Genomic DNA, 26,566 nt, shown 5'->3' on the forward strand with positions numbered 1-26,566 from the left:
ACCTGCCAGCACCTGCATTTAGCCCCTACACTCACCCCCTTTCTCCCCCTGCAAGTACAGTGTCAATAGTTTACGGTCACTTCATACATTGCACACAAAACTACAGTGTTAGCAGAATCAGGCCTGATCTCTGCTAACACTTGCAGGTAAAGTTTTTCGTAGTGGTTTAAGCAGTCCTTGACAGCCAGGTGCTCTTTTTCCCGTGAATCACACTAGGTACCTGAACATTTATTGGCCAAAATGTCCAACGAAAGATAATCTAGTAAAGAGGCCTACAGGATTCTGACCATGTCAGATGAGAGTGAAGGGGAAGCCTCCCTGACAGAATCTGCCTCAGAATATGAACCTGTAGACAGCAGTGGCACCCTGACAGATAGCTCAGACGATGGAGTAGAGGTCTCTGCTAAGGTCAGGCGTACCCGACCCCAGACTGCGGAGGTACAATTGCATGATGATTTTCATATGTAGCAGAGAACCAGTACTAGTTCCGCTCAACCTTTTGGTGAACTGGCAAGCACCAGTGGCCTAGTACATCCTGGTTTTATACATACCAGTACTGCAGTATCACTTGGTTACATAGCGAGTCCCATAAGTTCAGTACAAGCTGGTGTGGTGGCTAGCACAAGTAGTATCCTGCAGCCACCAAGAATTTGAACACTGGCCCATAGAGCCCATAGTGTCCTTCCAGATGTGCTTGCAAATTGTGATTGGCAGCCTACAAATTCTGCATCACTCGTACTTCCCCCATTCACTGCCCAATCTGGAATTCAGGTGGAAACAGCAAATTTAACTACTCCCCTTGATTTTTTGGAGATGTTTTTCATTGATGATCTGCATACATTGATTGTGTATCAAAGCAATTTATATGCACAATAATTTATCACCGCCAACCCAAATTCAAACCTTGCCAGACCATATGCATGGAAACCTATTACGGTTTCCGAATGTAAAGTTTTTTTGGGCCTAACCCTCAACATGGGCACTACTAAAAAAAAATTAGTTGTATTGGTCCACAGACCTGATTCATATGCCTGTGTTCTGTGCTGGCACGCCAGGCATAGATATGAGAATATAATACAATTTATGCATTTCAATGACAATACACTTTGTGTTCCTCGGCGTGACATTGAATTTTGCTCCACAAAATTCAGCCCCCTCATAAATCATCTTAACCACAAATTTGCAGATTTGTTTACTCCCCAGCAAAACATCTGTGATGATGAGTCCCTTATTAGTTTTTCTGGTCGCCTTGCATTCAAATAATTTCTCCCCAGCAAGTGTGCCAGATATAAGGTCAAAATGTATAAAATAAATTGAATAACTCAAGTGCTAACTATGGTGAAATAGAAACAAAAAATTATAATTAAATGCTGTAGCCATTAGTGCACATAACCCATGTCTCAGTGGGGCAAATTATACAATCATAATGTGAAGGGAAAAAATGCTGCGCTACATGAAACAATGGTACAAACCATTATATAACCAAAAAACAAAGTGAAGAAATAAATATATATTAGAAGAAAAAATAGTAGAAAAAATATATTGAAATAAAAATATAAATATATGAATATGTGTGTATATATATATATATATATATATACTGTATATACAGTTGTGTTCAAAATAATAGCAGTCAGACATCACTAACCTGATCAATCACTGTTTTTGGTAGAAATGATATTTCTACATGGCAAATAATTTACTAGCAGGTGTAGTAGAGTAATAGAAATCCAACAGACCCAACAGTCATGACATGCATGCTGCTGATTCTGTGTCATTGAATCACTCATTGAAAGGGGCGTGTTCAAAATAATAGCAGTGTGGAGTTCTATTAGTGAGGTCATTCATTCTTTGAAAAACAGGTGGCAATTATTGCCCTTATTTAAGGAAGGAAGGCAGCAAATGTTGTACATGCTGGTTACAGTGCATTTCTCTCTGAAATTCTGGTGAAAATGGGTCGCTCCAGACACTGTTCAGAAGAACAGCATACCTTGATTAAAAAGTTGATTGGAGAGGGGAAAACATATAAAGAAGTGCAGGAAATCATAGACTGCTCAGCTAAAATGATCGCAAATGCTTTAAAATGGCAACCAAAATCTGAAAGACGTGGAAGAAAGCAAAAAACCACCATTCGGATGGATAGAAGAATAGCCAAAATGGCGCGGACTCAGCCAACAATCAGCTCCAGGAAGATGAAAGAAGGTGTGACGTTCCCTGTGAGGACTGTTACAATTAGAAGACGCCTATGTGAAGCCAAGCTATCTGCAAGAAGTCCCCGCAAAGTCCCACTGTTGGGAAAAAGACGTGTGCTGAAGAGGTTACAATTTGCCAAAGAGCACATTGACTGGCCTAAAGAGAAATGGCGCAACATTTTGTGAACTGATGAAAGTAAGATTGTTCTTTTTGGGTCTAGTGGCCGGAGACAGTTTGTCAGACGACCCCCAAATACAGAATTCAAGCCACAGTACGCTGTGAAGACAGTGAAGCATGGTGGTGCAAGCATCATGATATGGGGATGTTTCTCATACTACGGTGTTGGGCCTATTTATCGCATACCAGGGATCATGGATCAGTTTGAATACATCAGAATACTTGAAGAGGTCATGCTGCCTTATGCTGAAGAGGAAATGCCCTTGAAATGGGTGTTCCAACAAGACAACGACCCCAAACACACCAGTAAACGTGCAACATCTTGGTTCCAGACCAACAAGATTGACGTTATGGAGTGGCCAGCCCAATCCCCGGATCTTAATCCAATAGAAAACTTGTGGGGTGACATCAAAAATACAGTTTCTGAGGCAAAACCAAGAAATAGAGAAGAACTGTGGAATGTCGTCCAATCATCCTGGGCTGGAGTACCTGTTCACAGGTGCCAGAAGTTGGGTGACTCCATGCAACACAGATGTACAGCAGTTCTCAGAAACAGTGCGACTACAACCAAATATTCATTAAGTGATTCAAAGGAAAGCAAAATCTTCAAACGTTTTTCAGTTTATATAGTGAATGTTTGAGTTTGTAAAGAAGAATACAAACACTGCTATTTTTTTGAACAGTCACAAGGCACGTGACGCAATGCGTCGGTACGATATTTCCGGTACGAGTTGACGCATTTCCGGTTGCAGCGGCCATCTTGCTCTACCCAGTTACCATGCAGTGCACCCATAGGATGTGGTGACAGGCATTTTTTGCTGGGAATACATGTGAGTGCAACTAGTAGTTTTATTTGTGTTCTACTAATAAAATACTGCACTATGGAAGGATCTTTGTTTTGTATCCTATGCATACTTTCTTGAGTGGAGGTGGAGTGGATAAGGTGCGCTTGAGAGAAGTCTTTATCATATTCCATGGTCCCTTTGATGAGGAGCGGGATTGAGAAAACCTGATATTGTGAATTATAGCCTTTTGGCCCTGTGTTGGTCAGGGTGTGGAGGTGAGCAGGCATTGCTGCCATTAGAGGATCCTTTTCTCTTTTTCACTAGAGTGAAGATCACGTGGGCACAATCACACTTGCATGGACTTTATGCTTTGATATATCACAGATGATTTTTGCTGCATCATATATTATTTATTATTTATGAGTGTGTGGTTATACAAATAACACGTGATGTTATCGTTATAATTTTGATTAATCACCATCACCATTTGGATGTTCACTTTATTTAATGATTGTTCACTTTGCATTGTTCAAAAATCAATTTAATTTGGATTTTTCACTGAGCACTAGTATGTTGGCATTATTAATTTAGTATGGTAGTATTGCACCGGCGTTTGATTATATTGTTACAGCACTTCACTATTCACATATATTTTGAGCATACACTTATTGGTCTAAGTTGAGTGGTAGCAGCTATAGTTAGATATATTATCATCCATCTACAATCATTCCCTCCTGATAAGCGTCTTTGTATCAGCTGTATTCCTCATAAAAAGAGCTCGACATAGTGCTTTATCCTTTTAAACTTTTATTCATCAATTAAAACATATGAAATACACTCAAGTTCCGGAGGTGTATTTTGCACCAGGTATGATGAAGAGCCAGTGATGTACTGATTAAACACAAGATGGCAGTATACTCTCATCAGCAGAGTCCTGTACAAGCTGAAAACAAAGAAGTGTGCGGATGACATCACGACGTTGCCATTCAGGATAGCGACTTGTAGTACTCTACAAACGGCTCTTGAAACAGCATTACAGCAGGCAATAGCATTCATTAAGTGGGCCTGTGCTTTGCCTTGCATTATATTACAGATGGTGTCTGTTTTGAGCTTGTACAGGACTCTACAGGACTTGTACAGGACTCTATAAAATAGAGGAGAGAGATGTGCTCCAGACTAAGTGTAGTAAGAAAGTCATAGTTTATTGCACACAAGTATAAAAACTCACAAGAGGTAGATGTATATCACGCATCAATAATAAATAGGAGGACGTCATCTGGATGGCTGGGGTTCCAGGGGCCAAGGTTGCCGTGATAGCTGGTACTCCTTGATGGGTCCCAAGGGAGGAGCGAAGAGGGCAGATGGATATCCAGGGAGTCGTGGTGCAAGAAGGAGCTGGATCTCTTGGCAGGTGTGCCTGGCCTCTCCAACCAGCATGGGTTAGGTCACATAGGAAAGCCAGCCTGGAACACAGCCAAGATGGCCTCTGGGCTTAAGGAAGGGGCAATGACGCGTTTCAAAGCAATCAGCTTTTTCATCAGACCTGGTCTGGTCCATTTTCCAAAAACTTGTGGGAAAAAAATAAATCTTCCATGTACTCAACAAGCCTCTCAGCAGATAGCTTAGGGTATCTACTTTCCGAAAAGGGGTCATTTGGGGGTGTTTGTACTGCCCTGACATTTTAGCACCTCAAGAAATGTGATGGGCAGTCAGAAAGTAAAAGCTGTGTAAATTCCAGTATCTATACCAGAGGTTCTCAACCAGGGTTCCTCCAGAGGTTGCTAGGGGTTCCTTGAGCAATGAATAATATTTACCTCTCAGATAAGTTCCCACTGACATCATTGATCTTTTTCGCTATCTGTAAGGAGCATTCTTCCCAATGACCATCTTACTAATGTATCAGGAGTTATAGATATAGTAATTTTTAGCAGTGGTTCCTTGAAATTGGAAAGTTATTTCAAGGGTTCCTCTGTGTTGAAAAGGTTTAGAAAGACTGATCTATACCATAAATTGAAGGCACATTAACTTTCACTCAAATTAATATGCAGTTATTGGGATTTGTTTTTACCAAAGACATGTAGCAAAATACATTTTGGCCTAAATTTATGATGAAATTTGAGTTTGCTGGATATTTTTTATGACAGAAATGGGAAAATATTGTTTTTTTCAAAAATGTTTGGTCTTTTTTTGTTTATAGCGCAAAAAACCCCCAGAGGTGATCAAATACCACCAAAAGGAAGCTCTATTTGTGTGAAAAAACCCATAAATCTAATTTATGTACGGTACTGCATGACCGCACAATTGTCAGTTATACTAGCGCAGCGCCGTGTAGCAAAAAAATGGCGTAAATTCCAATATTTATACCAGTGGTCTCCAAACTGTGGCCTGGGGGCCGGATGTGGCCCTTTGCTTGTTTTTATCTGGTTCTCGGGGCAATATTTCATCCTCGGACACCAACAATGGGGCATAATTCCCTTTGCTAAAACCAACAAAGGGGCACAATTCCTCTCAATGACACTAAAGAAGGGGCACAGTTCCTCCCAATGACTCCAATGAAGGGGCACAATTTCTCCCAATTACACCAATGATGGGGCATGTTTCTTCCCACCCAATGACACCAAAGAGGGGGCTCAATTGCTTGTTGTTTACTCCTACTGATGTCAGGGCAATTTCTACTTCCAATAGCCACAGTCCAGCCCCCCTAATGTCTGAAGGACAGTAAACTGACCCTTTGTTTAGAAAGTTTGGAGACCCCTGATCTATACCATAGTTTTTAAACACTATAACTTTCACGCAAACCAATGAATGTGCAGTTATTGGGATTTTTTTTTACTAAAGACATGTAGCAAAATACATTTTGACCTAAATGTATGATGAAATTTGAGTTTATTGGATATTTTTTATGACAAAAATTAGAAAATATTGTTTCTTTTTCCAAATTTTTGGTCTTTTTTTTGTTTATAGCGCAAAAAAAACATAAATCTACACAGAGCTACAGGACACACAAAATGAGTGCAGTGTACAATACATAGGCAAAGCATGCAAAATAATTACAATTTGATACAGAACGTACAAATTTATTTTACACTATTAATGTGGATTGTTGAACTATGTCTTTAAATAAAGAAAATACATTATCTTGGAAGATGCAGAATTGCATTGAATACTGTTAATAAGCCTAGGTTCTTTTTTAAATATATTTGCTTTTATCCCAGTCCATTGAATGAATCCAGACACTAATAAGTCTCTAAAAATTAGTAACAATGGTTTAAGAATAACTTCAGCAATCGGCTCAGCACTTTCCTTTGTATGCACAGGGCTAAAGAAGATATTTAAAAGGTGTGCTTTCTCTTTGTCCCCAGTGACCAATTTTGTGTTCTCATTTTCAGTGGACCTGTGTGTAAAGACCTTGTCTTTTACTATTAATATATTTAAAGCTTCAGCATATGTCTAACTTGCTTTTGAAACCTGCCATTTTGTCTGAATTTTTGACAGCTTGTTTTTTCTCTAGCAGCTTTTATTGTATTCTTTTGTAATTCTGAAATGATAAGTGTTTCTTCAGTTTTATACATTTTATATACTGTATGCTTTTTTTTCTTATTGTTAAAGCTAGAAAGACACAATATGGAGATTTATTAAAACTGGAACACACAGAATCTGGTGAAGCTGTGCATAGTAACCAGTCAGATTCTAGGCAGGGGCGGACTGACCATTTGGAAACTCGGGCACTGCCCGAGGGCCCGGGGTCAGTAGGGGGCCCCATGAGATGCCCCTGGTACCTTTTTCATAGGCTTTTTTGAGTTTGGGCAAGGACACAGGGGCCCCATGATCCCCTATTGCCTAGGGGCCCCATGAGTTGTCAGTCCGCCCCTGATTCTAGGTTTTATTGTCAAAGCTTAATTGAACAAACTGAAGTTAGAAGTGGTTGCAATGCACAGCTGCCCCAGTTTGTATGTGCTCAAGTTTTAGTATAACTCCCTTAATGTTCAGAATTTTATAATAATTGCCCGTGCAAAAAAAAAAAAAACCGTGTAACGTACTTACATATAGTTTTATGTTTACTTTGTGGTTTTAAACCCAAGATGATATTTTAGGAGCATGTAATTATGTTAGATAAAACCACCTTATACACACATTTATGCCAGCCTATGGGATATAAAATACTATTATTTTTACGGATTTCAAGCAGTGCTACTGGGCCTGTCATTTGGTAAGAGTGGTCGGCTGGTCAGTTCACAAACAAGTGAAGCCCTGGGTAACGGCCGAACAGCTGTTTTCAACTGTACCTTTGGATGCTCTCCCTTGGCTTCCTTCAATTCCCACCGTCGGCCTAAAATTCACCCTCTTATAGGCCTGAAAGTTCAAATTTTTCATCTAGATTGCAAAACATACTCTGTTTCCTCAGTGAAGGGGCCACTTACCCCCCTTTGATTTAACCCTGACTACCTCCCCGGCCTGAATGGAAGCACTCTTGGCCCAAATCCACAATGAGGGCTGACCACTTTTTCACACAGAGGGTGTTTTTTTTTGGATTGCATGGCAGTGCCTACTTTATCCTCCAAGTTTCCCAATGCCCTTCTGGGCCTACTTCCAATTTAGACACTTCCTAAATGTTCTCCAGAAGGGAAATCTGTATGCCAGATCTCGCACTGCCTTTGAATCTGTATACACATCAAATCCATCCAAACCCATATGATCTCTTCCACTTACCTGCCTTTGTTTCTACCTCAACCCTCATGTGGTCCTGAGGCACATTCAAAATGGAAACAAGACTTGGGGGGATCCACTTTCTGATGAGGATTGGGATGGGATCCACATGATGACTTACAAAGCCTCTCTGAATGTGAACATTAACGAATGCGGCTTTAAGCTGAAAGCTCAATGGTATAGAACACATTCTGTGGTACATAAATACTGCCCCAAAGTCACCAATATATGTTGGCATTGTTACAGGGGGACATATTTGGTGTCAGTGCCCCATATTAAAGTGGTAGCAAAATTTTGCCAAAAAAAAAAAATTTTTTTGGAGATACTTTTGTAACCCTTTCAAGCTTCATGCAAGTCAACAATTCTTGATCGTAGGTCTTCTGAGAGCTCTTTTCTGCGAGGCATGGTTCACATTAGACAGTGCTTCTTGAAACCAGTAAACCCAAAACAGGTGTGTGTTTTTTAAGGGCAGGACAGCTGTCAGCAACACATCCAATATCATCACACTGATTGGAGCCAAGGTTGGCTCACTTCTGGCTCCAGTTAGCTCTGGGAGAAGTCATTAAGCTAGCGCCTCACATACTTTTTCCTCCCTGCACTGTGAATGTTTACATGTTATGTGCAATTAAACCATGGCAACATCTAATGTTTGTGTAGTATTATGTTCAGCAGACTGTTCTTCTATTGTTGTGACTTAGATGACGTTCAGAGCACATTTTATGCCCAATTCATGCAAAACTCCACGAAATCCCAAGGGGTTCACATGCTTTTTCTTGAAACTGTACATACCAAATATTCTTACTGCTTCAATCTAGCACAGGCAATCCCAGCGCCCTTCCCCCTCTTCCCATCCTCTCTATGCTGCTTTTCTCACTCCTTCCCTCCTCCCTAATGATCCTGTATTGCAGTGCACCACAGCACTTGGTAACACACTACAGTGTATTTTTATACACTGTGATCAAATTCAGTGCAGGCCTAAACTTTGGTGCATTGGCAGCCCATTGAAATTAATTGGCTGCCTTAGCAAAGAAGAAAGTTAAAGCATGACATAACACGTTATGGTGCATTTGTTAATGCACTGCAACAGACTGGATATGGCCCTTAGGCACCTATGTATATAGGAATCTTGTAATTGTTACAGTGTGATCCAGTCTGTCTTTTCTTTGCTGAAACATGAACAGTGTTATTTAGGTATTGATTTCAGTATAAAAATTACATCTTGAATTGTTATTTGATATACAACAATCCAGAACAACAACCTTGGTAGTGGGAGAGATCAACTTAATGTGAATCTTTTTTAAAGAAAGTTTTTTATTTCTGTATTTATTCTTATTAAGTGTTCTTGCATGGCAACCACTTCCTGTTATCTCACATATATATTCTTATTATTATAGCCAAATTTACCACCCTAACTCCTCCCACAGTTTTTACACTACATAGACAGTAATATACCGAAACGTGTGGATTGTTCCCGATTGGTGTGCTATTACTTTGTGGAATGTTTCGCTGAATGGTTCACGAAATTTCGGCGTTTTTGTGGTGAAATTGGTCCCATAGGAATGAATGGCGGAATGTTCAAAACTAGAGTGGGAGCTGACAAAAGCTAGAGTGTGAGCTGAAAAATCAGGACATGATTTCTAAACTGCCATCACTCCCTCATTTTTAAGCCCACCTACACAAATCTTATATCAAAACGTTCAGCTATCCCTGCTGCCACTACAAATGTCCACGGCTAAGCCATAGTCCTGATAGTTTTCACAATATGACCATTTGTTTGCAACTCACGCCGCCCATTGACATTCATTGAAACTCCACTCTAGCCACCTCAAATTTGAAGGGCAATTTCTAAACTGTGACTGTGCCTTAATTTTTAATATTTCAGAGACATACTATACATCAAAATGTAGGTCTGGGTCTTCTGATTCTCACAATATAAAGCTGTTCGCTGTGGGATTTATAAACTACAACCGTTTGAAGATGGCAACCGCCAGTGAAGTGAGCAAGTTGGAGCAGTTTGTTTTTAACCGCTCTTCTCTGCCCTTGCTGTAGAGTGAGTGGCCATAGGAACCCAGGTGTGCGAGCAGGTAACACAGTGACAAAAGCTAGAGTGCGAGCTGAAAAATCAGGACATGATTTCTAAATTTGATCAATCAATTGGTTAGTGTAATGTTTACTATCTTTACTCACTCCAAACACTCCACACAGTTACTCTGCCCACTCCATACAGTTACTCTGCCCAGTCCAACCTTTTCACAGTTACTCCAGCCACTCCAACCACACAACAGTTACTCCGCCCACTCCAGTTGTAGACTACTGGTGGAGGCAAGAACACTTCACAGAATTTCCCCAGAAATTGTAGCTTTTCTAGATCTTATTATTATTCAGCCAATGTATAAACCAAAGTATGCTCAATTTGTATAAATGCTCAGAAACACTATATAATGCAATCATCTAGAAAGGAATTCACAGAATCCCATGCAGTTTGGTTCAGGAAGCCGGCAATAGGATGACTCAAATGGCTGTAACTGGAGAGGGCTGATGTGCAGAGAGATAAATCTCTAATCTTCAGAATTCCGTGCCAGGACCCTTACAGAAGCCCCACATATGCAGTGCGATTAGAAGTGATTCATGCAATAAACACAATGGGGGTGGGGGTGAGATTGCAGGAATGCCAAGATAGAAACTGACATCTGTAATATGTTCTAAAGTTTAATTTTTCCACATGAATAAATATTTTGCAGTAACTAATTGTAGGTGCCAAAACCTCTCTTTTTTGGGGAGCTTTTCTACCCCCTAAAAGCACCCTATGCAAACATTTACTTTTACAATCTAATTTTACCCTATGGACAATGATAATTATGTTTTTTTAAAGGTTCAATTATTATGATATGACAGTTCTATTCCTTTTCTACAGAGCATTGCAAGAGGTTGGGTTATCAGAGCACCAGAAGAAACTGACTTGTTCATTATCTGGAGGTATGAAAAGGAGGCTTTCCGTAGCTTCTGCATTTATTGGTGGTGGAAAAACAGTTGTTCTAGATGAACCTACAAGTGGTGTGGACCCCTGTTCACAGCGCTGCATTTGGGATGTTTTGCAAAAGCACAGAAAAGGTAATTTTTGTCAGTTTGATTATATGTTTTAGTTTACTTCTATACATACAGTATATTGTAACAAGGTTAGCTCGGCAGCGGGTGTGTGTGACCCCCTGGATGGGTGCACAACACAAAAAAAATAGGCACAGCACAACAATAGTGGAGGTGAAAACAAACAGGTGCAATTTATTTACAATATTTACAGAAAAAAGATAAACAAAAAGAAACATCAAAATAAATCCTGGCCAACTTGGCTACTTACTGCAACAACAGCTTCTCCCTAGCTACCCACTAGGTACAGCCTGCTGCTATACCTAGTTGCTAGTACTTGGAGGCTAGCCACACAGGCTTTGGTCTCTCTGCACACAGGTAACAGGTCAGCTCCCCAGACAGTTCAGGCACAGATCTGGTTCCAGGGTGGAGCCACTCCCTAAGCACTCTGGGAAGCTTTATACAAGTGTTAATGAGCCCACTACCTTCAGCTGGGCTCATTATATCAGTGCTGAAGGACTCAGCACTTTCCTCTAGTGGTACAAATCCCCATAAACCCTGAATCTCGCAACCAGGTGATTTCACCTGCCTACTGTCACAATATGTATATGCTATCTAATTTTTTTTTTATTGTGCATCTATTATACATGATTTTTACCTGTAAAAATAAATTCTTAGGTCTAATGGAATGCATGTTGCATACTTCAGGTAAAAAAATAACATCTTTCATTTTGCTGCCAAGACAATCACTGACTTGGAAACAGTTGTGTTTTTAATTTATCCTGTTGAGGGTTCTGTAGATATTTTGTAGAGGATTCATGCCTCAGATTGCAGACACATTAGTGCAACAATATATTAGCACCTAATGAACAGCCTGAAACTGGTTAAAATATATGCACAAGTCTCAAATTCTGTACTACAATTTTTTAGACTATTTGCTATAAGCCATAATAAATGGTTAACTATGTACTGTAATATTTCATTTTTGCATTATATATATTGTCATTTGGTTGCAGGTAACTAGAGATATGTTGGTTTATCCAACTTTATATTCAACCTATAACTAAACTAATATGAATTCAGCTCCATGTCTGACTAAAATGCGCAAACATTTAGATTGTACACACCTTCTTTTGATGCCGCATAGCGCTTGCCAAAATATCTTACATACAGTATACTACACATTTCAAAGATTTTAGCAAATGTCATACATACCCACTTCAGTTTTTGGAAGTAATAAGATGGTCCATACCAGTATACTTATTTAAAAGTAGCTCTAACTGTAAGGGAGTGGATGTTCTGCAAATTCTCAAAATAAATTATAATCATCATTAATATCAGTATACTACAAATTTACAATAAAGATAACACTGAACCCTTGGCATTCTTTTAAATGTGCAGACATCCTTGGCAAGCCAACTAAGAAACTTTTTTAAACACTGTAATGCCCATAAAAGGGAGGTAAAGTTGTACCTAAAACAGAAAAACATTAAAAAATAAAAGCAAGTTCAAACAATTTCTAAATACCAAATATTTTTTTTATGTCTTTGTGTTCTCTTTAAAGAGATTTTTGATTTCTTCTCATCCTGACAGGAAGTGATGAAATCTCCCCAGTAGGGTCACAGATGGCAACAATCAAACAGAGGCTATACCCTTCCCCACTTTATAAAAAAAATTGAATATCAATTAAATAAAATATTTTCTAAGTATACTTATAAGTGTTCACATCTCTCTTACACCACTGACCTATTTGTGTATAGTGGAACTTCTTGACATACAGTATAAGTTTTCAGATTTACTGTATAATTCCTTATTTTTGTATTTCAATGGTTTTTATTAATTAATAACAATTAACACAGGAGCAACAAATCACGCCCACGCAGGGGCTATCAATTGCACATAAAAGAAGTAGAAAATTAAAGAAATCAGTGCTCTAACACCAACGGGATCGCCCACACAGGGGCTATCAATGGCACTTAAATAACAAAACATAAATATAACACTGAGAATAACTCGGACTAAAGGCAGCTATCCACTACCACACCAAAATAATTTCTTATTTTTAATACAATGGATACTACAGCCAATGCTGTACTTCCAGGACAGTAGCTATGAAAGGTCTCATAAGGGAAACATTTACATCATTTATCTCCTCCTCCTCTCCCCTTGTTTGTTCTCATATTGCCTTGTTTTCTGTGAACTATTGCCAGAATGTTTGCCAATAGTCCACATCATACCCGACTGAACTATTGCAATTTTGCAAATAGAAAGGTACAAACGTTGCAGGATTTAGATGTGGAAAGCTGGCAAACTATTTATTTTCTAGCTGTAGCCAAAAGCAGTGCTAGCTAATTCTGGTGAATTAACTTATGCAACAAGTCATATAGTAAAAATCCATATTAAATCTGTTTTAACTCTAGGCTATAAAAATAAAAATGTGTTTTTAGTTATTTAACCTCCTCGGCAGTATGATTATTTCTGATTTTTTTTGTGCTGAAAGCGGTACCATTTTTTTGCATGGAAATATGTAGTTTTTTTATTGTAGGCTGTAATTTTTAGGAATAACTCACTGAAATCTGTCCGAACAAGAGTCTAGTAAACATCCCGGATATGATAAAAATTTGAAACTCGAAATCATAAATTATAATTTAATAAATAATCATAAAAAATAATAATATAATATTACATTTAATTCAATAATATAATCAAACCAAAAACACTGAAATTTGAAATACAGAGGCAAATTCGCACATCGCTGAGCAAAGTCGCAAAATCGTTTTCAGTGTCTGATGACGAATTTCCCCCACGAATCATTTACTATCGCTGTTCTCTAGCCGGACTAAAACCACTTTTGATGTAAAGGGACGCTTTTTGGACGCCATGGATTTTTCTAAGTTTCCAGGCAGAAAGAACAGTAAAAATGCAGGCAGGGGACAGGACAAAGCACTCGGGACAAAATGTATGTGAAATGGGTTGAAACAGCAATGTTTTACTATGTAATAATCATTTTAAAAAAAAGGAAATTTTTTAAAAATTTCAAATTTGCCGCCGCGTTCCGGCGCGTACATCTCAATGTCACAGGGACCGGAACACGGAAGCCGGCTGCCGGCATCGGCCGGAGGAGATGGCCGGGGAAGCTGCAGGGGACACATCGTGGGAGCGAAGGACAAGGTAAGTGCTGCAGGGAATCCCTGAGCAACGCCGCATGGTAAACCTGATTGTAGCTCGGGGTTACCACTTTTGGTACTGACATTTTACCCCGAGCTATACTCGGGTATACCGCTAGGGAGGTTAAAAAAATAAAAACCTCTTTAACAAAATTTGATCATGTAAATGGGTTTTAAAAAAAATCTTTATGCTGTCTTTAAAGGATACGTTCACCTTTGGGAACATGTTACATGTTTCACCTGTTTTTAGGGTCGAACATGTAATGTGTTCCTATTGCTGCAGCCACTGCCCGCTGTCCTCTCTCCCTGTGACAGCAGTACGGGGGAGGTCCTTTTTCACTTTTTGAAAACTGCATAGCCGTGCAGGGCTCCGCCCACATGGCCATGCCATTCATTCACAGAGTTCTGTCAATGAATGTTCTACAAGTCCCGACAACCTTTGCGGCTGTCGGCTTGTAGTTCTCAATTACCTACCATGGCGCTGTTGAGCGCTGTGATAGTTCATTGAGTCTCCCTGTCAGTCTGTACCTGCTTGCTCATACAGGATGTACAAGCATACAGATACACTGACAGGTTTGCAGGAGTCTTGCATGGCACCAGTGATCTGCTGATCGCTGGTGCAATGCTTTCCAAGTTCCTGTGAAAAATGGGCATCTATTATTTATTTTTTAAAAAGTTAATTTATCCTTTAATATCCCTTTTAAAAGTACCAGTCATTAGATTTATACCCGATAGATAGATAGATAGATAGATAGATAGATAGATAGATAGATTCACAGAGTATATAGTTTCATAGAGTTGTAAATATGAATTTCTGACTGATTTAGACATTTAACCTTGGTGGGGGAACAACATTGCAAAAATACTTTTTCTTTTTTTTAGGAATCCCCCCATGGCCACCGATAAGGGGGTATTAACCTGGCCTCCTGCAGGGGGCCGGGCCCCATCACCTAGTGGGTAGGGCCCGACTGACAGTTTCAGACTTCAGGACGTCACTGCGTACAGCCAGTGTACATACACTGATTGTACACAGTGACATCCTGAAGTCTGAAACTGTCGGTTGGGCCCCCCACTAGGTGACGGGGCCCGGGCCCCCCACTAGGTGACAGGGCCCGGGCCCCCTACAGGAGGCCAGGTGATACTGCTTTATCGGCAGCCATGGGGGGGATTCCTCCATCCACCTTGTTTGTGTAGGGGAATCTGAGAAAGGAGGAAGCTAGCTGCCTAAATAAAAGAGAACTACCCATCTATGGCCAGTGTTTGTGTCTCAGGGACATCTAACAACCTACTATGACATATATAGCCTGAAATTTGCTCTGTAGAATTAGTTTTAGTGTCTGTTAGTGAACAAAGACGACAGAAATTTAATTATATAGGAATGTGATTCACAGCTTGTTTTTTGTTTGTTAATTGCATTTTTGAGTAAAAATGAGCAATCAATTATCTTCCCAAAAAAGTGAATCTAATACAAATAATTTTTGATTTTGTTATTTTTTTACCAACCACGCTTAGTAATGGTCTAACACAAACAGTAAAACATTCTATTTTACATAATAACATACTGTTCCCCGCCACCAGAGGCAATCATTCTACCTGCTGAACTGAGATAGGGTGGCATCTGTTCACATCTGACTGGAGACTGGAGCCGGCTGGGACACTATAGATTTCCGGGGACTTTTTTTCATTTTCAGGTGGACTTATACACTCTCCTATGATGAAATCATGGAGAAAGTCTCCTCTGCTGGCCTGGCGGAGTGATTCATCATTCGGCTTGCTTTTCACACTGCCTGACTCTTTTAGCAAGTAAGTGCTGAGGTATTCAGGCAGAAGAAGAGCACTGTCATGATGGGTGCAGCTGATGGGAACTAGAAGTGATCAATTTGCAGGTCCACTCAGCAGCCAACCCAGCAGTGGAGACACAGAGGCAGAAGTCACAGGAAAGGTAGTTATCTCACCACATGACAGCACACACATTTCCCTATGCCTATTTTCAGTTATATTGGAGCTGCCCAATGATCATAATTATTATCATGATGACAGCCACACTCACATAGTACAAGTGCTTTGAATCACAGCACCTGTACTGTGAGTGATTATCATGATTAGAGATGAGCGAATCGAAGTAGGCGAAGTGGAATTCGAGTCGAATATTGGAAAAATAGCCTACTTCGGACGCGCGAATCAAAATTTTTCCTAAAATGGCGGCGGACATGTGCGGCGACGGAGCGGGGATGTCTGGGAAGGCGCGCAGACAAGGCGCGCTGACCCATAATGCATTCCTTAATGACATGTGATCGCATTAGCCAATCAGCAGCCAGGCAGCCAGCACTGTGTAATGGTCGAGCTATAAATAGCGGCCATTTTAGAATTCTTCATTTGCCTCCAGTCATTCAAGAGAGGCAGACCGCTCTGTATTAGGGACAGAGTTAGGGCCACAGAAACGTTACTTGGGGACAGAGAAACGTTACTTAGGGACAGAGAAGCATTACTCAGGGACACAGAATTGTTAATGAGGGCCACAGAATCGTTACTTAGGGCCAAAGAAACGTTAGTTAGGGCCACAGAATTGTTACTCAGGGACAGACAGAATTGTTACTGAGTGCCAGAGAATTGTTACTTAGGGTCACAGAAACGTTAGTTAGGGCCACAGAATTGTTACTCAGGGACAGACACAGAATTGTTACTGAGGGCCACAGAATTGTTACTTAGGGCCACAGAAACGTTACTCAGGGACACAGAATTGCTACTGAGGGCCACAGAACCGTTACTTAGGGCCACAGAATTGTTACTCAGGGACAGACACAGAATTGTTACTCAGGGACACAGAATTGTTACTGAGGGCCACAGAACCGTTACTTAGGGCCACAGAATTGTTACTCAGGGACACAGAATTGTTACTGAGGGCCACAGAACCGTTACTTAGGGCCACAGAATTGTTACTCAGGGACAGACACAGAATTGTTACTGAGGGACACAGAATTGTTACTGAGGGCCACAGAAACGTTAATCAGGGACACAGAATTGTTACTGAGGGCCACAGAACCGTTACTTAGGGCCACATAAAAGTTAATCAGGGACACAGAATTGTTACTGAGGGCCACAGAACTGTTACTTAGGGCCACAGAATTGTTACTCGGACAGACACAGAATTGTTACTCAGGGACACAGAATTGTTACTGAGGGCCACAGAACCAATACTTAGGGCCACAGAATTGTTACTCAGGGACAGACACAGAATTGTTACTCAGGGACACAGAATTGTTACTGAGGGCCACAGAACCGTTACTTAGGGCCACAGAAACGTTACTCAGGGACACAGAATTGTTACTGAGGGCCACATAACCGTTACTTAGGGCCACAGAATTGTTACTCAGGGACAAACACAGAATTGTTACTGAGGGACACAGAATTGTTACTGAGGGCCACAACCGTTACTTAGGGCCACAGAATTGTTACTCAGGGACACAGAATTGTTACTGAGGGCCACAGAACCGTTACTTAGGGCCACAGAAACGTTACTCAGGGACACAGAATTGTTACTGAGGGCCACATAACCGTTACTTAGGGCCACAGAATTGTTACTCAGGGACAGACACAGAATTGTTACTGAGGGACACAGAATTGTTACTGAGGGCCACAACCGTTACTTAGGGCCACAGAATTGTTACTCAGGGACACAGAATTGTTACTGAGGGCCACAGAACCGTTACTTAGGGCCACAGAATTGTTACTCAGGGACAGACACAGAATTGTTACTGAGGGACACAGAATTGTTACTGAGGGCCACAGAAACGTTAATCAAGGACACAGAATTGTTACTGAGGGCCACAGAACCCGTTACTTAGGGCCACATAAAAGTTAATCAGGGACACAGAATTGTTACTGAGGGCCACAGAACCGTTACTTAGGGCCACAGAATTGTTACTCAGGGACAGACACAGAATTGTTACTGAGGGACACAGAATTGTTACTGAGGGACACAGAATTGTTACTGAGGGACACAGAATTGTTACTGAGGGACACAGAATTGTTACTGAGGGACACAGAATTGTTACTGAGGGCCACAGAACCGTTACTTAGGGCCACAGAAACGTTAATCAGGGACACAGAATTGTTACTGAGGGCCACAGAACCGTTACTTAGGGCCACATAAACGTTAATCAGGGACACAGAATTGTTACTGAGGGCCACAGAACCGTTACTTAGGGCCACAGAATTGTTACTCACGGACAGACACAGAATTGTTTCTTGAGGGACACAGAATTGTTACTGAGGGCCACAGAACCGTTACTTAGGGCCACAGAAACGTTAATCAGGGACACAGAATTGTTACTGAGGGCCACAGAACCGTTACTTAGGGCCACGGAAACGTTAATCAGGGACAGACACAGAATTGTTACTGAGGGACACAGAATTGTTACTGAGGGACACAGAATTGTTACTGAGGGCCACAGAACCGTTACATAGGGCCACAGAATTGTTACTTAGGGACACAGAATTGTTACTGAGGGCCACAGAACCGTTACTTAGGGCCACAGAATTGTTACTTAGGGCCACAGAATTGTTACTTAGGGCCACAGAATTGTTACTGAGGGCCACAGAACTGTTACTTAGGGCCACAGAATTGTTACTCGGACAGACACAGAATTGTTACTCAGGGACACAGAATTGTTACTGAGGGCCACAGAACCGTTACTTAGGGCCACAGAATTGTTACTCAGGGACACAGAATTGTTACTGAGGGCCACAGAACTGTTACTTAGGGCCACAGAATTGTTACTCAGGGACACAGAATTTTTACTGAGGGCCACAGAACTGTTACTTAGGGCCACAGAATTGTTACTCGGACAGACACAGAATTGTTACTCAGGGACACAGAATTGTTACTGAGGGCCACAGAACCGTTACTTAGGGCCACAGAATTGTTACTCAGGGACACAGAATTGTTACTGAGGGCCACAGAACTGTTACTTAGGGCCACAGAATTGTTACTCAGGGACACAGAATTGTTACTGAGGGCCACAGAACCGTTACTTAGGGCCACATAAACGTTAATCAGGGACACAGAATTGTTACTGAGGGCCTCAGAACCGTTACTTAGGGCCACATAATTGTTACTCAGGGACAGACACAGAATTGTTACTGAGGGACACAGAATTGTTACTGAGGGCCACAGAACCGTTACTTAGGGCCACAGAATTGTTACTCAGGGACAGACACAGAATTGTTACTCAGGGACACAGAATCGTTGAATTAAAGAGTATGTCAGACAACATGCAGAGGAGTGGCAGAGGAGGCAATGTTTTAGGAGCGAGCAGACGTGGCAGCAGAGGAAGGGGTCGAGGCAGCACTATTCGCAGCCAGAGGCCAGTGCTCCCGGTGTCATCCAGCGGTCGTGTCTCCACCGACAACCCTGCCGTCATCGATTGGTTGGCTCGGTCGTCTTCCTCTTCCCAGGTCACCTCTGACACCTACAGCCCATGGTTGGTGGGTACGTCAGACACAACCGTTAGTTGGCATTGCCCGGGACCAAGCCCACTGAAATCACGTGTCCTCTACCTGCCCCTGTCCTTTGGTGTTCCCTCACCAAGCGAAGTATCGCATGCTGTGGGCTCAGCCCCACTGTACAGTGAGGAAGAGCTAACAGAGGGCGGTCAGGAACGGGGGGAGACATCCGCCTTTTCAGCAGCCAGGCGAAGAAGTAGTGGCGAGGAGAGTGGCTCGGTAGCCGGTCTAGAGACAGGTCTGTCTCCTGACCCAGACGCAGCCGAGGGGGCTAGTAGTGAGGCGGAGACCCTACTTGATGATGAGGAGGTTGATCGCACTTGGCAGCCTCGTCGTCATCAGGCAATTTCTTCCGCATCATCAGGAGAAGAGGGTGGCAGCTTGGCAGCGAGCGAAACAGTCGGTGGGTTGCCCAGGAGGCAGCAGGGTCGCAGCAGTGTCAGTGGAGCCAAACGGCCACGGAGTAGAGCACCAGCTCCACTGCAGCCTACCACCACGGCCAGTAGTGGTGCCAGTGTGCACGGAGGAAGCAGCAGTCAGCCAGTGAGGAGTATCGGGGGCAAAGTTTCCTACTCGGCGGTGTGGCAATTTTTCGTCAAGCCGCCCGAGGAAGTAAACGTAGCCGTATGTCGACTATGTGGCCAGAAAGTCAAGCGTGGCCAGGGGGCCCATGTTGGGACTACAGCGTTGCGGCAGCATATGCAGCGTCGCCATTTGGTGGCCTGGGAAAACTGTGATAAAGATACGGCGGTTCTGCCCGCCCCAGCCCCCGCTCCATCACCCGCTCCGTTACTTGCTCCGTCACCCGACGTCAATCGCCCTCCATCAGCCGGTCAAGGCTCCAACACCTCTGCTGAGGGGAGTTGTCGCTCGTTGGCATCTTCCGCTCGTTCAGATGCTCCTTCTCCTGCTACTCCTCTTCACGGATTCCGTCAGCAGTCTTTCTTGGAATCCGTTTCCAAGAGACAACAGTTTGCGAGCACGCACCCGACGGTGCAAAAGCTGAACGTCCTCCTGTCCAAGTTGCTGGTGCTGCAGTCCCTCCCTTTCCAAGTGGTGGACTCAGCACCTTTCCGAGAAATGATGGCTTGTGCCGCGCCGCGGTGGAGAGTGCCAAGCCGTCATTTCTTCGCCAAAAAGGCAGTGCCAGCCCTGCATTCACATGTAGAAGAGATGGTGGGCCAGTCTTTGAGCATGTCGGTCTCTGCCAAAGTGCACGGCAGCGCCGACGTGTGGAGCTGTAACTACGGTCAGGGACAGTACATGTCATTTACGGCCCACTGGGTGAACGTGGTGCCGTCACAGCCGCACCAGCAACTTGGACAGGTCACGCCGCTTTTGCCTCCACGTTTGCACGTCCTTGGTCCACAAAAGATGTCCGCCTCTACCACCTCTTCTTCCGCCGTGTCCTCAGCCGCCTCCCCCGTGCCAAGTCCCATTACCCGACCGGCATATCACATGTGCAGGGCGCAACGGTGTCACGCTGTTCTGCACCTGGTATGCCTTGGCGAACGTAGTCACACAGGGGAGGAACTTCTCAGTGTAATGAACAGAGAAATCAACAGATGGCTGTCTCCGCGCAAACTGAAAATCGGAACCATGTTGACCGACAACGGAAAGAACATGGTGTCTGCTCTGCGTCAAGGAAGGTTGTGCCATGCGCCATGCATGGCTCACGTGTTCAATCTGGTTGTCAAGCGGTTCCTAAAATCCACCATCCCACTGCAAGACATCCTTAAAATGTCACGTAAACTTTGCATGTATTTCAGCCATTCCTACACCGCAAAGCACACCCTCATTGAGCTGCAGCGGCAGAACGGAATTCCACATCATCGCCTGATCTGCGACGTTGCAACAAGGTGGAATTCAACCCTACACATGTTAGACCACCTTTACGAGCAGCGAAAGGCCATCACCAATTTCCTGATGTTACAAGCGGATAAAGGTACTCCCCTGTGTAACTTCGATGTCAGCCATTGGCAGCTCATGCGTGACACCTGCCGCTTGCTCAGGCCCTTTGAGGAGGCCACGCTATTCGTGAGTCGGCAGGACTATGGGATGAACAACGTCATTCCTCTGTTGCACGTCCTGGAACAAATGCTGTTAACAATGGCTGGTCAGGGTGCGGTAGACGTGGCGCACAGATCTCAACGCCACATGACCCCTGTGGGGGCAGGACAGGAAGAAGAGGAGGAGGTAGAGGAGGACATTTGTGCTCAGGAATTATTGAGTGAAATGGGTGGTTTTTCCACTCAGCGGACAGGAGTGGAGGAGCAGGAGCATCTGGTAGAGGAGGAGGAGGAGGAGACAGAGGACCCAGACGCACCGTGGCAGTATGCTGTGGAGATGGAGGCAGGGAGTCCCTCGCATTCCTTGGCACAAATGGCCCATAGCATGCTCGATTGCTTGCGTAGCGACAGCCGAATAATAACCATCAGACAGAGGGATGACTTTTGGCTGTCCACCTTGTTGGACCCTCGCTACCGTTCAAAAATGGTGGCCTTTTTCACACCTGCTGAGAGGGAGGCCAAAATAACGTACTATAAAAACCACCTATGTAGTCAGTTGGTCTCTACCTTTGTGCGCCAACGTCCATCCTCAGACACTGTGGGCCCTGTGCGCTCGCGTTCCGCTGCCATGGCAGCAGGGGAGGGGTGGGGTGGTAGGAGCAGTGGCAGCTCCACCAGCAGCGGCTGCCTCAGTCTGCAGTCGATGATGAGTAGCTTTCTTCACCAGCGCAGTGAGGAAACTACTAACCAGCCGCAGCAGCAGCATCAGGTGGACCTGGAGCAGGACCTCAAACAACAGGCTTGGGCCTACTTGGACAGCACCCTGCCAACCGAGGTAGACAATCCCCTTGACTACTGGGCAACGAAACTTGACCTTTGGCCCCAACTAGCTGAATTTGCCCTTGAAAGGCTGTCATGCCCGGCCAGTAGCGTGGCATCGGAGCGCGTGTTTAGTGCGGCAGGAGGTATTGTAACTCCGCGGAGGACACGACTGTCCACCCAAAGTGTGGAGAGACTCACGTTTGTGAAAATGAATTAGGCGTGGATTAGTCTGGATTTCAAACCACCAGTTCCTGACACAACTGACTAAATCCGCCATGAATCATGCCTCAAACATGTGCCACTTTCAGGTCTCCTCACACACTGCTGGTGTGTTCCATTTTTTGTCATAGGGTGCTGGCAGATTACGGGCCTCCCATAGCTGCTGCCAGGCCCCTAATCTGCCATAGGCCCCTATATACCGCCTCCTCATGCTGCTGCCAGGTCCAGAGTCTCTCATGGGTCCCTGTACGGCCTCCCATTGCTGCTGTCTCCATCGCCACACTCTGCCATGTGCCACTTTCAGGTCTCCTCACACACTGCTGGTGTGTTGAATTTTTTGACACAGGGTGCTGGCAGATTACGGGCCTCCTATAGCTGCTGCCAGGCCCCTAATCTGCCATAGGCCCCTATATACCGCCTCCTCATGCTGCTGCCAAGTCCAGAGTCTCTCATGGGTCCCTGTACGGCCTCCCATTGCTGCTGTCTCCATCGCCACACTCTGCCATGTGCCACTTTCAGGTCTCCTCACACTGCTGGTGTGTTGAATTTTTTGACATAGGGTGCTGGCAGATTACGGGCCTCCTATGACTGCTGCCAGGCCCCTAATCTGCCATAGGCCCCTATATACCGCCTCCTCATGCTGCTGCCATGTCCAGAGTCTGTCATGGGTCCCTGTACGGCCTCCCATTGCTGCTGTCTCCATCGCCACACTCTGCCATGTGCCACTTTCAGGTCTCCTCACACTGCTGGTGTGTTGAATTTTTTGACATAGGGTGCTGGCAGATTACGGGCCTCCTATAGCTGCTGCCAGGCCCCTAATCTGCCATAGGCCCCTATATACCGCCTCCTCATGCTGCTGCCAAGTCCAGAGTCTGTCATGGGTCCCTGTACGGCCTCCCATTGCTGCTGTCTCCATCGCCACACTCTGCCATGTGCCACTTTCAGGTCTCCTCACACTGCTGGTGTGTTGAATTTTTTGACATAGGGTGCTGGCAGATAACGGGCCTCCTATAGCTGCTGCCAGGCCCCTAATCTGCCATAGGCCCCTATATACCGCCTCCTCATGCTGCTGCCAAGTCCAGAGTCTGTCATGGGTCCCTGTACGGCCTCCCATTGCTGCTGTCTCCATCGCCACACTCTGCCATGTGCCACTTTCAGGTCTCCTCACACTGCTGGTGTGTTGAATTTTTTGACATAGGGTGCTGGCAGATTACGGGCCTCCTATAGCTACTGCCAGGCCCCTAATCTGCCATAGGCCCCTATATACCACCTCCTCATGCTGCTGCCAAGTCCAGAGTCTGTCATGGGTCCCTGTACGGCCTCCCATTGCTGCTGTCTCCATCGCCACACTCTGCCATGTGCCACTTTCAGGTCTCCTCACACTGCTGGTGTGTTGAATTTTTTGACATAGGGTGCTGGCAGATTACGGGCCTCCTATAGCTGCTGCCAGGCCCCTAATCTGCCATAGGCCCCTATATACCGCCTCCTCATGCTGCTGCCAAGTCCAGAGTCTCTCATGGGTCCCTGTACGGCCTCCCATTGCTGCTGTCTCCATCGCCACACTCTGCCATGTGCCACATTCAGGTCTCTTCACACTGCTGGTGTGTTGAATTTTTTGACATAGGGTGCTGGCAGATTACGGGCCTCCTATAGCTGCTGCCAGGCCCCTAATCTGCCATAGGCCCCTATATACCGCCTCCTCATGCTGCTGCCAAGTCCAGAGTCTGTCATGGGTCCCTGTACGGCCTCCCATTGCTGCTGTCTCCATCGCCACACTCTGCCATGTGCCACTTTCAGGTCTCCTCACACTGCTGGTGTGTTGAATTTTTTGACATAGGGTGCTGGCAGATTACGGGCCTCCTATAGCTGCTGCCAGGCCCCTAATCTGCCATAGGCCCCTATATACCGCCTCCTCATGCTGCTGCCAAGTCCAGAGTCTGTCATGGGTCCCTGTACGGCCTCCCATTGCTGCTGTCTCCAACGCCACACTCTGCCATGTGCCACTTTCAGGTCTCCTCACACTGCTGGTGTGTTGAATTTTTTGACATAGGGTGCTGGCAGATTACGGGCCTCCTATAGCTGCTGCCAGGCCCCTAATCTGCCATAGGCCCCTATATACCGCCTCCTCATGCTGCTGCCAAGTTCAGAGTCTGTCATGGGTCCCTGTACGGCCTCCCATTGCTGCTGTCTCCATCGCCACACTCTGCCATGTGCCACTTTCAGGTCTCCTCACACTGCTGGTGTGTTGAATTTTTTGACATAGGGTGCTGGCAGATTACGGGCCTCCTATAGCTGCTGCCAGGCCCCTAATCTGCCATAGGCCCCTATATACCGCCTCCTTATGCTGCTGCCAAGTCCAGAGTCTGTCATGGGTCCCTGTACGGCCTCCCATTGCTGCTGTCTCCATCGCCACACTCTGCCATGTGCCACTTTCAGGTCTCCTCACACTGCTGGTGGGTTCCATTTTGTCATAGGGTGCTGACAGATTACGGGCCTCCCATTGCTGCTGCCAGGCCTGTAATCTGCCATGGGCCTCCGTACCGCCTGGTCACGCTGCTGCTGGGTCCACAGTGTGACATGGGTCCCTGTACCGCCTCCCATTGCTCCCACTCTGCCATGTGCCACTTTGAGGTCTCCTCACACTCCTGCTGGTTTCCATTTTGTCATAGGTTGCTGTATGGCCTCCCATTGCTGCTGCCTCCACAGCCACACTGTGGCTCCAAACACTGGTTTTGGCCCCGTGACTGCCCAAATGTGTGAAGTGTGCGGTGATTCTAAGATCGACGGCACTCATCTGCATGTCATACTGACTGACAGTATTATTTCTCTTCCCCAGCAGACTCCAAGGGCATTTAAATTAAAGGTACAGTGTTCTGCACTAATATTAAGTCTCTCTGAAGCCTAGAAACACCCTTTTTTAAGTTAAATTCACAGCGAATATATTCAACTCGAATCGAATATTTTCCACGAATTCGCCGAATCAGTCGAATCGAATTTTTGTATACTTCGCTCATCTCTAATCATGATGTTAATGATGATGATAATTGAAGGAAGGACAGGGAAATGCAAGCCAGCCATAGATGGTTTGAATCCCTCGCATTAGGTAAACCTGAAAACTGATCTGCGGCGTAACGTGTAGGGGAGGGGCTACGATGTCACGGACCATTTGTGGACTGCAAGTACACATACCGCATGCTGTGTTCGGCTTATTGAAAGGCGTTCTATTCTTAAAAGCGGTTTTCATGTTTATCTAATGTGAGTGCATTTGGGCATTGATTAAAGTGTTTTAAATATAAAAAGGATAAGGCACTATTCTTTGCACTTCTCTCCTACTGAGGATACGTCCAAAGGAGGAATACAAGTGAGGAGCTGCAGGAGAGAGAGATTCCAGCAGAGATGAGAGACGGGGAGCCAGTTGGGAAATATCCACCACACCTCATATGATGCAATACACATCTATTCTAAAAGTTCCTTAAGAGAACGAAAGTGCAGTAAGCCTTTTATAGGCTAGCAAGGAGGTGAGCGTACATATTATAAATCACAACAAGGAAGTCACTGGAATTTATCATCACTAAGAGTTGACAACATTACTAAAGAAGTCACTGGGATTTATAACCTCACTTTAATCACTGGGAGTGGTCTCTCCAATTTAATTAGAGATTTATTTTTCATTATACAGTGGGGCAAAAAAAGTATTTAGTCAGCCACCAATTGTGCAAGTTCTCCCACTTAAAAAGATGAGAGAGGCCTGTAATTGACCTCATAGGTAGACCTCAACTATGGGAGACAAAATGAGAAAAAACATCCAGAGAATCACATTGGCTGATTTGGAAAGAATTTATTTGCAAATTATGGTGGAAAATAAGTATTTGGTCAATATCAAAAGTTCATCTCAATG

General features: G+C 44.2%; 1 protein-coding gene across 1 annotated transcript in view; it reads left to right on the forward strand.

Moving 5' to 3' along the window:
- LOC149464696 (ATP-binding cassette sub-family A member 13-like) overlaps positions 1–26,566 on the forward strand; it is a 594,838-nt gene that overhangs the window by 99,301 nt on the left and 468,971 nt on the right. The window contains exon 14 of the mRNA XM_089674212.1: positions 10,777–10,973. Coding sequence (XP_089530338.1) covers positions 10,777–10,973 — 197 coding nt within the window. The remainder of the gene's footprint in view (positions 1–10,776; positions 10,974–26,566) is intronic.

This window comes from Staurois parvus, unplaced genomic scaffold (genome assembly GCF_062004578.1).
Source record: "Staurois parvus isolate SC_StPar_1 unplaced genomic scaffold, SC_StPar_1.0 ptg000148l, whole genome shotgun sequence".
Taxonomy (NCBI): domain Eukaryota; kingdom Metazoa; phylum Chordata; class Amphibia; order Anura; family Ranidae; genus Staurois; species Staurois parvus.